This window comes from Aquarana catesbeiana, linkage group LG01 (assembly GCF_042186555.1).
Source record: "Aquarana catesbeiana isolate 2022-GZ linkage group LG01, ASM4218655v1, whole genome shotgun sequence".
Classification (NCBI taxonomy): domain Eukaryota; kingdom Metazoa; phylum Chordata; class Amphibia; order Anura; family Ranidae; genus Aquarana; species Aquarana catesbeiana.
Window position 1 is genome coordinate 613,342,479 of NC_133324.1, and position 15,661 is coordinate 613,358,139.

The 15,661-nt window shown below is 43.8% G+C and overlaps 1 protein-coding gene across 2 annotated transcripts in view; it reads left to right on the forward strand.

Moving 5' to 3' along the window:
• The window catches only part of KLHL8 (kelch like family member 8), a 122,316-nt gene that overhangs the window by 18,920 nt on the left and 87,735 nt on the right, over window positions 1-15,661 (forward strand). For both annotated transcript variants that reach the window (XM_073599891.1, XM_073599900.1), the window contains exon 2: window positions 12,428-12,693. In XM_073599891.1, coding sequence (XP_073455992.1) covers window positions 12,481-12,693 — 213 coding nt within the window. In that variant the 5' untranslated portion in view covers window positions 12,428-12,480. The remainder of the gene's footprint in view (window positions 1-12,427; window positions 12,694-15,661) is intronic.

The following is a 15,661-nucleotide window of genomic DNA, read 5'->3' on the forward strand; positions in this document are numbered from 1 at the left end:
CCTGTGTAAGCTTGGGACATTGAGGCAAAGTTTATCATTTGATGGTAAACTTTGTGCAGCTTTTGGAAAAAGCAGCAAGCCAGTTACACCAGTAGGAAAATGGCGGTATCTTGTGCAGAACGACCATTGGATGCCATATCTACAAGCAAAGTATGTGTTAAGTATTTTGGAAAATCTCAGTGCCTGCAGATTGAAATTGAATTACAGTTTTTAATAACTGTAATTCTAAAACCTACAGTATTTTAAAATGGTTCCAAAGTCAAGTCAAAAGGTTCTATTCCTCTCCATCCCCAATACCTGATCTGTCTTCTGGATCCAATGCCAAGCAGCTGCCCTGCTGCATAGTGAACACGGGGTCACTCGCATCATTCAGAGAACACTTTGCTTTTGCTCTTGTGACGGTGACATCACTCTCTCCACCTCATTAATTCAGGGGGTGTTTTGCATTCATTGAGAAGACCGGTTGAAATTTACAGTGGGTGGCCCTGTTGGGCATCCCTTACTTGCAAAATTGGAGATCTTGGATGGGCCAGCTGTCAAAATACAATAAGTACAGCAGGAGATTCATCTGTCGGCACTGTATGGCCAACTCTGTGCAAGGCCAGTTTTAGTTTCTATACTGCTTGATTGTTGAGATAAGCAAACGCCTTCATCTAGCTTGATCAGATAGGCTTTTACTAAGAGGAGCGGTAAGATGCAATACAGTAAGATGCATCTCTCTAGCATGAGCAAATATTATTGCCCAGACGTGCTCCAATAAGATTGCTTATGGTATATTGATCAATACAGAATACATGGACATATTATCTATACAGTACATCAAATTCTATTGCAGATCATACTATTTTTTTGGATTAAACATTGGGAAATGTACATGTATTGCAGAGACTGTGTGTGTGTGTGTGTGTGTGTGTGTGTGTGTGTGTGTGTTTTTGACATACACTTTAAACTTCTCAAACTTGGTGTGCTTGGCTGTCTGGTGCTGGCTTGGTGAAAGGGTTTGGTGGGGCGACTGCTCTCTGCTGGCAGGTATGCGGTCCTCGTAGGGCAATTTCTTTGCCCATGGCTCCACTCATCCTCTGGCCTGGTTGGGGGGCCTTCTACCTAGTGTCCTTGTGGCCTCACTTGTGGGCAATGTGCATGTGTGTTCTGGCACATGCACAGTTGAGGGCTGTGCCCGGTGACGTCACACGCCAGCTGTTTGTGGGTTGGAGTGGCATGTAAGCCAGCAGAAATCTCTGTCTGTTTGTGCAGCATGTGTGGACTGTGACTGGTGGGACTACATCAGTTGATTAGCAATTACACAGTTTAGGAGCATTATGATTGTATGATAGGGCTGGCTATTGTAGTGAAACTTGGCTTTTTACCTCTTGGCTGTTTGTAAAAGACCTAATGGAAATTTTTAGTAAAAAAAAATTCTTTTAAATTTTTTAAAGATCTTTATACACCCCTGTATGGGTTGTGATTAGGTGCAACGAATGGAAGTTTTGGTGCCGAAACCAAAAATTCAGTATGCACTTGGCTGACAGTTTTTAAAAAGTGTGTTTATAAAATTTGTGTTGTTTATATTAGACTTTTTTTAAATGAATATCATGAATTTGTCTGCAATTATCGGCACCTTAAAGTGAAACTTCAGTAATTTTTCGTCTATTAAATCCTCTGCCCTTGTTTTACCTTTTTTTTTTTTTTTTTTTTTTTTTTGTTAGTTTTTCTGCCAGTAAATACCTTATACAGCCCACTTCTTTTTTCTTGTCTGGTAAAAAGCCAAGGCTTATGACATCATGCACAGCTCTCTCTCGTGAGAGTTTGCCAGGGAGGGAGGGATGATGAGTCATAAGAGGGCCATTGAGAGCTGCAGAGCTAGAGGTGTGTAAATCCAGGAAGTGAACAGGCAGCAGCTTCAGTTAAAATAGTTGCAGCCAGACTTAGTGGAGGGAGATTTCTGCAGCATATTTGGCAAGTACAGAATCGCAGCATAGATAAAATAATATGCAAAGTGGTTGGAGGGAAGCTTCGGAATGGCAAAAATGTTTTTATCACAATTTATGTGAGCAGACTGCAGTTCCTCTTTAAGCACAAGAAAAGCTCAAGATGAATGCATCCCTTTAAACTTGTCCGTTGCGCTTCCATTGTGGTGTTAAAAAGCTTGCTGCATTTTTAGTCAAAAAGAAACACAGCAAGAACGCATTAATAACGCACCCATGTTACATTTTCTTATTCTGTTTTTTGAGTAACATGACCTATCAAAAGCACAGTAAAATCACATGCGTTTTCAGCGCCATTATCTGCACATATTTCTCTATTGGCAAAATGCAGAAAACACAATTTTTGGCCGATAAGTTTTTTTTTTTTTTTAACAGTTACGTTTTTATTCATCTCCAACGGAGAAAAGTTTCAGTACAAAGATAAAGAAGTACATTCACAAATATATATATAAATGTACATATACCTATACATATACATAAAAATATAAAAGGGGACAATAAGAGAGGATTACATAAAAAAGGCAAAGAAGAACCATTTCCAGAAGGAAAGTGACAATCTAGGATAAATAGTCTCAAGTATTGCATCAAAAAGCAAGGCACATCAGTTCACATCTTAGTTGCAAGTATTCATATCACTGCAAAGTTGTATTTTAGGAGCAATACCTCCTCCTCAAAGAAAAAAAAGTATATTTTAGTGGTAATTTTAAGTGTATTCTAAATATTTCTTAACCGAACTAGTGGTGTATAAGTTCAGCGAGTTCTCCCGGGGGGATCCGCATCAGTGGCCATTCACTTAGAAACCCATGCACCCCAAATTTTTTCAAACTTTTTGGGACATTTCCGGCTCATAAATGTAAGCTTATATAGAGGGAGGGTCTTATCAATGAGTGTTTTCCATTGTCCCACTGTTGGGGGGTCTGTCTGTTTCCATTTAAATAAAATGGTTTTCCTTGCATAGAATAGAGCATAGAAAACGAATAGCCTCTTATGGGTGTTTGCGATAAGGGTATCACAGATCCCCAGGAGAAGGACCCGGGGATCCAGTGTAAGTGTCAGGTTCCCAATTAAATTGATGTACTGCACCACCTCCCTCCAGAACTGTTGAAGAAGGGGGCACGACCACACCACATGTAAGAAAGTACCTATATCCGTATTGCATTTTGGGCACCTATCAGAGTGAGAGGGGTATATTTTAGCAAGCCGTTGGGGTGTGTAGTATGCCTGGTGAAGGAATTTTAACTGGATGTACCTGTCCCTGGCGGATATCATCTTCCCAATCGTCATCCGTCAGGGAGGGCACAGCCAGCTTCCATTTGTTAAATAGCCTAGTCCCCTGGTTATCAGTTCCCAGGGACACCCAGAGATACAAAGAGGAGAGGATACGGTCCACATGCTTGGAAATAAGGAAGCGCTCCACCATATGTGATTGTAGTTGAATTTCTGAAGGGAATTGAGCCTGAATTGCGTGCCTCAGTTGCAAATAGCGGAAAAACATTTTGGTAGGGAGTTGGAAGGTATTACGCAATTCGTCAAATGTAAGGAGTTTACCCTCTGGCATAATATGCTGTAAGATTTTAATTTCATATTTAGCCCAGACTGCTGGGTCTGGGATCATTAGCAGATGTGGTAGTTTAGGGTTACCCCAGAGTGGTGTATAGGGTGAATAAGTTTGTGGTGGGTTGAGCTTAGCTGTCAGCTGTTCCCATATTTTGGCGGTCGTGCGCATGGGGATGGTCATATTATCTTGTGCTTTTGGACCCCTGAATACCAGGTTGCTCAATGCTGAATACGACCCCAATATGGCTGCTTCTAAATTAACCGCTGGGTTATGTCGTGACTGAACAAACCACCAGCGTACCGTCACCAGCACCGCTGCCCAATAATATTTCCTGAAGCACGGCAATGCCAGCCCACCCGCAGATAGGGGAAGTTGCAGGCTTGTTTTGGCAACCCTGGGGGTCTGTCCCGCCCAAATGAAATTATTAATCACCCGATCTAGTTGCTTAAAAAATGATTCAGGGATAGGTACTGGAGTGTTTCTAAATACATACAGGAATTTGGGGAGGAATATCATTTTGAGGAGGTTTATCCTATCCACCGGTGTCAGGGGAAGGGACTTCCATGTTAAGCAGCGTCTTATTAGTTGCTATAGAATGGGGTATACATTATCTGTCAGATAACAAGAGAGATCCCTTTGTATTTCAATGCCCAGATACCGAAACTTAGTGACCGTTTGCAGGGGTATATGGTGGGGAGGGAGTAGGGGCGGCTGGGAGATCGGGAAAAGCATGGATTTGTTCCAGTTTATGCGTATACCTGAGAAGGAGCCAAATAAGTCTATGATCCTTAAGGTCTCCTCGAGGGAGTGGGAAGCATCTGGGAGATAAAGAAGAGCGTCATCCGCGTAGAGGGAGATCTGTTCCCGTAGAGGGCCCACCTCCAACCCCCCTGCAGCCACGGAGGACCTAATAAGGATAGCAAGAGGTTCAACAGCTAGGGCGAACAAACCCGGGGATAAAGGACATCCCTGTCTAGTACCCCTGTGTAGTTTGAAGGGGGGCGAGAGGGACCCATTAGTTCTGACTCTGGCAGTGGGGTTAGCATACATCCGTTTTATCCAAGAGATAAACTTAGGCCCAATATTACATTTTCCCAAGACATGCCAAAGATACTCCCATTCGACCGAGTCGAACGCCTTTTCGGCGTCTAGGGAGGCCACTACTCCGGGGGTACCTCTGGCAAGGGCGTGGGATATATTTGTATACAATCGTCGCAAATTGATGTCTGTTCCCTTACCTGGCATGAAACCCGTCTGGTCTCCATGAACCAGAGAAAGGATAACAGTATTAAGCCGATTCGCTAGAATTTTTGTGATGATCTTAGCGTCGACGTTTAATAGCGAAATAGGCCGGTATGACTCGCATAGCTCGGGGTCCTTACGGGGCTTAGGTATTACAACAATCACCGCCTCTGACATTGATGGAGGAAGGCTTTGACCCTCCAGCATAGACAGAAGAAGTTCATGAAACTGAGGGGCCAATGACTCACTATTAGTTTTATAAAACTCGGCCGGTAAACCGTCTGGGCCTGGGGACTTTGCAGATTGCAGTGAAGAGATTGCCGTCTGCACTTCTTTGAGGGTAATGGGTGCATCTAATTTAGTTTTATTTTCCTCCGAGAGGACTGGGAACTCTATTTGACCTAGGAAGTGTTGCAAGGTATCTAGGGTGTAGTCAGTTTTGGATGTATATAAGCGTTCATAAAATTGTGCGAATCTGGCATTGATCTTAGCGGGATCCGCCAAAAGGTTCCCCATGTCATCTTTAATGTTGGCAATGTGTGCTATGGTGGAGCGCTCCTTGGCCAGCCACGCCAGCAGCCTCCCCGATCTCTCACCTTGTTCGAATATTCTCTGGGACTGTGAGAGCAGTAGCTTGCGGGTCGCAGTTGCTCGCAACAACGCAATCTCACGGTGAAGAGCTTGAAGTGTGGTATAAGTTCCCGCATCTTTGGTGGTCACATAGCTGGATTCCAAACTCTGAGCCCGTCCCTCAGCCTCCTCCAATGCAAGCCTATTGAGTTTCCTAACTTTATTTATAGCCATGCGGTACTGACCTCGTGTATATGCCTTAAAGGCATCCCACACCATTGCAGGGGAGGCCGTTGCTTTATTTTGTAACCAAAATGTATTCATCTCTCCCTCCTATCTCAGGGGCAACACTCTCATCCGTTATCCAAAAACCCGAGACCCGCCATAGGCCGGAGCCCGTTGGCGAGTCCGTGTTTAGTTGTAGTAGGAGGGGAGCGTGGTCAGAAATGCCACGTGGCAGAATCTTAACCTCCTGGACACGGGAGAGAATGGGTCCCCCAGCATAGAACAGATCAATTCTTGAGAAAGAGGCATACGTGGCAGAGTGACAAGTATATTGCCCATCCCTGGGGTGACGCCATCTCCACTCATCACTAAGGCCGTATCCCTCCGCCCATCTCTTCAGTGGGGAGTCAGAAGCCCCATCGTCACCCAGCCTATCCATACTGGGGTCCGGTGGCATATTAAAGTCTCCAGCCAGAAGAATGGCTGCAGCCGGGTATTGAGCCAGTATAGGGGTCAGTTTATGTAAAATCGCCATGGAGGCTGGGGGTGGAATATATAAGCCCACTATTACCATCTCAATCCTGTCGCACATGGCATGCATGACAACATACTTCCCCTCGGGATCTAGGTGGAGATCAAGCAGTGTAAAGGGCAGTGATTTATGGACCAGGACGCTGACTCCTCTAGAATAGGTAGAGTATGTAGAATGATAATATGAACCTACCCAGGGCTTTTTTAGAGCCAGCGTCCTGCTCCCCGTTAAGTGAGTCTCCTGCAAAATGCAGATATGGGGGTTGTATTTTTTTATGTAAGTAAAAACTAAGGAGCGTTTTATCTTAGAATTTAGGCCCCGTACATTCCAGGACATAACATTAAGGAGATTCATTTTGGTGCCCTGATACATGTGCCACAGGATTGGTACAGCATACGCTCCATACAGAGCCTACATGATAACAGAATACTCTTAGTGAGATACACATTTGTGATAATACAGTGAGCCGAATAACCCTCCCTCTCTAGTATTAGCAGATTAACACTGCATGTCTTGCTTTGAGTAGAGCACTGATTGTACAATCTGGAGCAAATAAATGCCATATGTATAAAAAGTAAAAGAAAAATAACATAATGTAAAACTAATCTGGGGTAAGAACCCCAGCACCAACCTTTCCCAACCTCCCCACTCCCCGCACCACCCCCCAAACTTCGGGATGCTCGTTCCCCAAAACTAATTGTGACAACTGCCCATGGGGCTCGTGAACAGTGAGCCATCAGAGCGACTTAGTCTATGTTCATAGAGAGCAGCCAACAAGACCCAAATTTCCCGGATAAACGATCCCAGCATATCAAAATGTCTCCCAAAAAATCCAGGGGTACTATTCTTAAACTTAAACACGTTGCAAACTGGAGATTCCTGTCCCCTCACCATATATTTAAGCACGATCACAAACAATTCTTCATCTCTTTTTGCGTAAATGTTCTTTAACTAGTAGGCATATATACTCACAGAGCCGGACCTTAAGAAGAATATAAAAGTGACTTATTCTGAACTGGTTGGACAAGCCAAGGTAAAGGGTTCGGGCTTGTAGTGAAGTCAGCAGATGAAGGTGATCTTTGTTGCAGTAAAACTTATGTTTTATAAGGGGATTTAGTAAGAGCGATCGGATCAGCCTCGTGGTACTGTTTCAAGCCACCTGGATGCTTCTTCTGGAGATGTAAAAAAACCGCACTGACTCTCCATCCTGTACTCTCAGACGGGCGGGAAATAGCATACTATATTTGATCTTGCGATTACGGAGATCCAATTTGATCTGATCGAACGATCCTCTTGACTTTTGTGTGTCGATGGAGAAATCTGGGAAGATCATGAGTCTCGCTCCCTCATGGCGAAGCACCTCGATCTTTCTCACCTCCCGCAAAACCAGATCCCGATCCCGAAAATTGAGGAGTTTCAGAATAAATGTGCGTGGAGGAGCTCCCGGGGGCCCCCGGGTAGCAGGCATTCTATGTGCCCTCTCCACCACAAAGACATCAGAGAACTTGGCATCTGGGAGAAGGGTGCACAGCAAGCGCTCAGTAAACGTCGTAGGATCTTTACCTTCTGCGCCCTCTGGCAATCCCACTATCCGGAGGTTGTTCCTTCGATTTCTGTTCTCTGCGTCCTCCACGAGCTTCCAGGACTTTTATTTTGGTCTGCAGCGTGCGGAGTGAGACTCCCTGGTCTTGTAATATATCTTCTGCCTCCCCCACTCTTCTTTCAGCTTCAGTGAGCCTGGAGCGGAAACAGTCCATGTCTCTACGAATGAGGCTGATGTCCAGCTACATGCACTCTATTTTCCCCGTCAGGGTAGTTTGGCAGGTAGTAATAGCCTGCATGAGGGCTTCAAAGTTAGTTTGTTCCCGTAGAGCTGCCTCTCCCTCCTCTGCCTGAGACACCATGCTGGCCGCTGTGGCGGGAGACAGGCGCACCACGGAGGCCTGCTTCTTCGGAGTACTCCGGGGCTTGCGAGATGCCTGAGTGTCTCCCTCCGGTCATACCGGTCCCGAGAAGCTCCGGTACCGTTTGTGTCCACTTTCAGGTCGGAGAGTGCAGGGCACAGAGCCCAGGAAGTAAGGATGCAATGCTGGTGGGAAGGCTGAGAGCACCAAGATGGCCGCCGAGACTAGGCCGGATCCCCGGTTCGGATTTAAGGCTGTCGCTGTGTGGGGGGGCACTATTTGGTTCAGACTCCTCTCAGGGTCCCATGCAGGGGGGTCAGCTGGTAGTGGGAAAGCCAGGTGTCCCAGGGGCCAGATCGTAGCACCCCTGGAGAGGCCTGGAGGAGCAAGATGGCCGCCGGAGCTCCGGACCAGGCCGAAGCCGTGGCCTAAATTTGGGGGCTACCGCCGTGCGGACTTATACCGCTCCGTCTTGGCCTTCTCTGGAAGCCCTCAGGGCAGGGTCTGTGGGCGGGAGGAGAGCCAGACACCCGGGAGGCCGAGGAGGGCAGGATGGCCTCCGGAATCCAGTAGGCCCGAAGCTGCGGCCTGTAGTTGCGGCTGCCGCCGCGGAGGAGCTCCGTGCCGGTTCGGACGCCCGTCCGATCAAAGACCTGCAGGAACAGGTCAATATGTTTGCAGGGGGGTCAGGAGGTACCCCAGGCTGCTGGAGGATGATGCTGGGAGACAGGATGGGCAAGGATTTAGGAGTACTGGACGGAGCTCGGGTCTAACACGTCCTACTCCATGTTTGAGCTACTTGTTTGCCAAATATCTTCACCTCGTTGGGCCGCCCTCCCTTTTTTCTTCCCCCATTAAAAAAAAAAAAAAAAAAAAAATAAAGTTCTAAATAAACTAAACTAACCTAAATGCACCAGATGCATATTATTTTTTTTCCAAGCCAATTTTGCCTAAGCAGCAATTTCTGCTTTTTTAAAGTCCATTTTACCAATTCCCTCTCTCATCCCACATGGAAAGAGGTGCTTCTCCTGACTCGATTTATGGAAAAATTTTGATTGCTGCTTCAGATTTTTGTTTTAACCTCTCACCACTTTATCTAGGTTTGAAAAAGTTTTGCTTTTTAGTGGTTATGCTTTTAATACAGTTTTATAAATTGGGATGGTTACTCTACTGGAGAAGATATTGTTTAAAATGCAATGCTAGTAGCCTTACTTGTGCCTTAACTAGGTTAATTGTAAAAATTGTAATGTTTTGGTCCGGTTGGTGAAAACACCCTTTCTATAGACACCTCATCCCAAAAGACAGATAAATCAGAAGAGGGGATAAGGGGATTTTTACGGTGTCAAGTATAGAAATACACAGTTGACTTACTATAAGTAAAACATAATTTTTATTGAACTAACATAGTTAAAAGAAAAAACAAACAAAGCATACTGTTGCTAAGCAGTATGAGGTTATAAACACTTGGTGGTCAACATTGTATATAGATGAGTGATAAATCGCAGCAGGAGATATTGCACACTAGCCCAACATGTTTCGCTACTTTAGCTTCCTCAGGGGATGTGCAAGAGTTTTATTTTACTGAGACCACTGAGTAGATAAAGAGAGACAAAGTTGTAACAACAGTTTGAAACAATGCAATGAAATTATACATACAAAGTATTGATTTTAAATATGAACCTAGTTGCCTGGAAGGACTGGACACTTACCCTATACAATAATTGCACCCATGAACCACCTGGCCGGGCCCCTGACTTGGCCCCAAAAGACCAAGGGGGTCAATTTGGCAAAGCCATAGAGGGCTGATAGGGGGACACTAGGGAACAATAAAATTACCATAAAGTTACATTGTTGAATATATGGCTTAATATAAAGAAAGAAAGGGGGGGGGGGACAGACGTCTCCTATAAATAAATACTCACATTGAATTCTCTAGTAGTTTTGGTAATCTACTTGTCCGTGAAAAAGATAGTATTTGGATGGTTCTGATCAGGACTTGTGTAGAGTTAACTGCAAAGGCAGACTAGCAAATGATGGAAAAGGGGTTTATTTTAATAAAATAAAGTATAAAGTATACTCTGTGATGAATACAAGTAAAATAGTGGATTTTACTGTGAAGAAAGTGAGAGTGATGTAGAATAATGCTCAAGAACCAACAGTGATGATTGGGCATGAGCAGAAAAATAGGAAAATGGGTGACGGAGGGCGAGCTCTCCGCACCTGAAAATCGTAAAACAGAGAGTTTTTTTTGCTCTAAATCAACGCAGCAAGAGGGAATGCCAATCACAAGGATAAGGGTAGGAACACCAACCGTGATGAGATTAAATATATTTAACCATATTTGACCATATTAGTATCTCGCCCCTCCCCCTTCTCTTCCCCAGTCTCTTTCCCTTCTACCCCTTTCCCATGGATAATCTATACATTTACAGTTTTACTTTGTGTTTTTTGTTTTCATTTTTTCCATATCTCATTTTCCATTTTTTATATTTTACTCTTCTTATCTTTCATTTTTGTATGGTTTGCCTCAATATTCTGTCCTTCAATGGATAATGAAATGCCATTACCTGTTTTCCTTTTTTGAAAAATAAATATATTTGTTCCTGACACTATATTTGAGTTATTGTTTGGTGTTTTAAACTCTGTAAATGGACTTAGTTGCCTATGTGACACTTTATTCATTTTATTTTATTGGAGCTATGTGTGGTCTTGCCCCAATACCCCTATACCTGCCAGAATTTCCATTCTTATCCTTCTCCCGTCCATTCCAACTGGCCCCTGTCCCATGTCCCCATATACACCGCCCCTGGGCGCCCGCTCTGGCAAGCCATACGGACGCCCAGGGCTTGCCTTATCCACCATGTAGCAGGCCCACTTTTACGCTTGGCATCGCCGGGCAGCCTCCTTAAGATCCTGTGATGGCCTGGCCATCTGAGATTTTATCCCCCTCAGCAACATCACTGCATGCCCGAGCGTTGCGGCGATTGGATGGGGGGTTCCTGGGCACTCCTAATGTTGTTGGATGTGCCTGGACCCTCCCCTCCGCCGCATAGCTCCATGGTCCTTGTAGTCAGAGGTTTGAAGGCTGCCCGTGCGCATGCGCGCAGGCGTCCTTACGTCCGCCTCGAGCTGGCGACGTCACACGCCGGCTCGTCGGAGGGTTGATTTAAACCGGCCCATCAGGCTGTCAGTTCAGCCTGAGCCGGAGGGAGACATTTGATATGTGACCATCTCTGTGAGGTAAGACGCTATATAACTGGATTTATCATCCCTAACCTATTCCCACGTATCTTTTAACTTTGCGCTAATTTTCCCTCATTTGGAGGCTGTTGCCTTATATTTAATCTCATCACGGTTGGTGTTCCTTCCCTTATCCTTGTGATTGGCATTCCCTCTTGCTGCGTTGATTTAGAGCAAAAAAAACTTTCTCTGTTTTATGATTTTCAGGTGCGGAGAGCTCGCCCTCCGTCACCCATTTTCCTATTTTTCTGCTCATGCCCAATCATCATTGTTGGTTCTTGAGCATTATTCTACATCACTCTCACTTTCTTCACATTAAAATCCACTATTTTACTTGTATTCATCACAGAGTATACTTTATACTTTATTTTATTAAAATAAACCCCTTTTCCATCATTTGCTAGTCTGCCTTTGCAGTTAACTCTACACAAGTCCTGATCAGAACCATCCAAATACTATCTTTTTCACGGACAAGTAGATTACCAAAACTACTAGAAAATTCAATGTGAGTATTTATTTATAGGAGACGTCTGTCCCCCATCTCTAGCCATCTATTCAACAATGTAACTTTATTGTAATTTTATTGTTCCCTAGTGTCCCCCTATCAGCCCTCTATGGCTTTGCCAAATTGACCCCCTTGGATCCGGTCTTTTGGGGCCAAGTCAGGGGCCCGGCCAGGTGGTTCATGGGTGCAATTATTGTATAGGGTAAGTGTCCAGTCCTTCCAGGCAACTAGGTTCATATTTAAATCAATACTTTGTATGTATAATTTCATTGCATTGTTTCAAACTGTTGTTACAACTTTATCTCTTATCTACTCAGTGGTCTCAGTAAAATAAAACTCTTGCACATCCCCTGAGGAAGCTAAAGTAGCGAAACATGTCGGGCTAGTGTGCAATATCTCCTGCTGCGATTTATCACTCATCTATATACAATGTTGACCACCAAGTGTTTATAACCTCATAATGCTTAGCAACAGTATGCTTTGTTTTTTCTTTTAACTATGTTCTGTCAATAAAAATTATGTTTTACTTATAGTAAGTCAACTGTGTATTTCTATACTTGACACCGTAAAATTCCCCCTATCCCCTCTTCTGATTTATCTAGGTTAATTGTAGTTATGATTACATTTTGTGAAATGCTGTACTGACTGCTTGCTTGTTTATTTCAGTCACAAAATGGCAACTTTGAAATGAAATCTCCTGTCTGCACTGGGACTTACTTATGCTGCTAATGGCATCGGAATCTAGGCTACCTGGACCAACCAAGCCACAGCCAGCCAGTGGGAGAAGGAACCTTCCTCAGGACAAGCCCTTCACAAGTGACAGCGATGGTGATGGCTCATTTGTCTTTGAAGCTGATGACGCCTGGAAAGAATTTCACAGCTCACTTCTCCATTTTTATGAAGTGGGTGAGCTGTGTGATGTCACTCTTAAGGCAAGTTTGACTACTACTTGTACAGTGCTGAAGTCTGTATATATTGCTTAAAACTTATAAATATGTACTTCTTTTTAGGAGCAGAGGTCTGATCATTTAAACAGGGTGTTAAAGAGCACTATTTACTGGACTTGGCTTTAAAGATTTGCCAGTTGCATGATCTATAGACAAGTGACATTAAAAGGAGCTTCCACTGTTGTATTGGTCATATGACTACATACCGTAACAGATGAATTATTTTTCTTAAAATACATGTCACACTTACCTGTAGTTTTGCACAGAGCAGCCCTGATCCTTTTCTTCTGGGATCCCCCACTTGCCCTCCTGGCTCCTCATCTTGGGCTAGTGCCCCCATAGTAACATATGGGGGAGCTCATGCAGGCTCTATCCCTAGCTGCTCTGCCTGTGTCTATAGATGCAGACAATATTGCTCGGCCCCGCTCCCTCGTCACAGAATTTGATTAACAGTTGTTAATCTGCGCTGCAGCCCAATTGCCTCCACACACACATCCGCCCTTCTCCCCTTCTTGCTGTGACCCGGAAGGCGACGTGTATGTCGTCTCTTCCGGGTCAGCCTCTGTGTCCCATAATTCATTCTAGTGTTTTTTTGCGTTTCCTAGACCCTTGCAGTAATATAAAGTATAAAAATTGGAACCACTATTTTATTCTCTAGGGCACAGGTGTCAAACTGGTGGCCCTCCAGCTGTTGCGGACCTACAAGTCCCATGGGGCATTGCAAGGCTGACAGTTACAAGCATGACTCTCACAGGCAGAGGCATGATGGGACCGCAACAGCTGGAGAGCCGACAGTTTGACACCCCTGCTCTAGGGTGTCTGCTTTCAGAAAATGTTTGGGGGTTTTATGGAATCTTCAGGCCTAAAATTATTTTTTAAATGTGTGCAAAAAATGGGTCTGGCAGCGAAAAGGTTATTCTACCAATCGAAGCACATATCTATTGGCCTTTTGAAGTTTTCTTGATTCCATGTATGACACACGTTAAACCAGTTTATGGTTAAACCAGCATAAGTCATCTAAAAAAATTGAGTGAAATATAATCTGCGCAAACTACAACTAAATAAGTGCAAATAACAGCCAATGCATATCGTTTGCCTTTTATAGTAAGGCTCAAATTGCAAAACTTTCTAGAGTGTGTCCACCATACTCTTCATAAACATAAAGTGCAAATAATAAGTGCAGCGCAATCACAAAACAGTATACCTGAGTGAAGAGCCGGTGGATACAGGTGGACGTAGGAATAGGAAACCTCACACCAACTTCAGTGTATAGTCAAGAAATACACCACCATGCTGACATACAATTTTCTTACCAGAAAGCCACATATAACAGGCGTGTGTGTATATGGCACATCCAATATCTCATACAGGCAGCGTCATCAACTTTCTCATCAGAATCGAGCTCTAAAGGCAAAGGATCCTCTGCAGCCTCCAAAGACCAGTAATAAACAGCATCAACTCCTATATATATATATATATATATATATATATATATATATATATATATATATATATATATATATATATATATATATATATATATATATATATATATATATATATATATATAATTGAGGTATTGCTTTTATGTGGTTCACTATGTGCCACTGGATTTGATGCTGTTTATTACTGGTCTTTGGAGGCTGCAGAGGATCCTTTGCCTTTAGAGCTCCTATGTTGATTCTGATGAGAAAGTTGATGATGCTGCCTGTATAAGATATTGGATGTGCCATATACACACATGCCTGTTATACTTGGCCTTCTGGTAAGACGATTGTATGTCAGCATGGTTGTGTGTTTTTTGATTATACACTGAAGTTGGTGTGAGGATTCCTATTCCCACATCAACCTGTATCCACCGGCTCCTCATCTACTTCTTACTTCCAGCGCTGCATATGGACTTTATGTGTTATTTTATATTGCAATCATTAGATTTATGCAAGCTGCTTTTATTCTTCATTTGCTGTACATTAGAGTGCGGATATTACCCCTTGTTTTTATAGTATAACTGAGTGGCAGCATACACAAGCTCTAATAGCTGATGTAGTGAACAACAGTATCAAAGTCCCAAATGCAAATTCTCCACCGCTGTGCCAACTCAAAGTGATAGTTTATAAATTAACATCCAAAGTGTTCAGTGACCACCACCTTCAGATAATGTGCCTGCTCACCTCCAGTCTGAGCCCACTACAGAGTCCTATTTGCTTTAGTGAACTCCATTCAGGATGGTGCTGGAACACTCCAGCATACCATAGTGCCCTCTGCTATGTATGTGTGTGTATATGTATGTTTATATAGTCTCACAAAAAGTAAATACATCCCTCCCATTTTTGTAAGTATTTTATTATATCTTTTCATGTGACAACACTGAAGTAGTGACACTTTGCTACAATGTAAAGTAGCGAGTGTACAGCTTGTATAACAGTGTAAATTTGCTGTCCCCTCTAAATAACTCAACGCACAGACAATGTCTAAACTGCTGGAAACAAAAGTGAGTACACCCCTAAGTGAAAATGTCCAAATTGGGCCCAATTAGCCATTTTCCCTCCCCGGTGTTATGTCACTCGTTAGTGTTACAAGTTCTCAGCTGTGAATGGGGAGCAGGTATGTTAAAGTTGGTGTTATGGCTCTCACTCTCTCATACTGGTCACTGTAAGTTCAACATGGCACCTCATGGCAAAGAACACTTTGAGGATCTGAAAAAACAATTGTTGCTTTACATAAAGATGGCCTAGGCTATAAGAAGATTGGCAAGACTCTGAAACTGAGCTGCAGCACGGTGGCCAAGACCATACAGCGGTTTAACAGGACAGGTTCCACTCAGAACAGGCCTTGCCATGGTCCACCAAAGAAGTTGAAGGAACGTGCTCAGTGTCATATCCGGAGGTTGTCTTTGGGAAATAGACGTATGAGTGCTGCCAGCATTGCTGCAGAGGTTGAAGCGGTGGGGGGG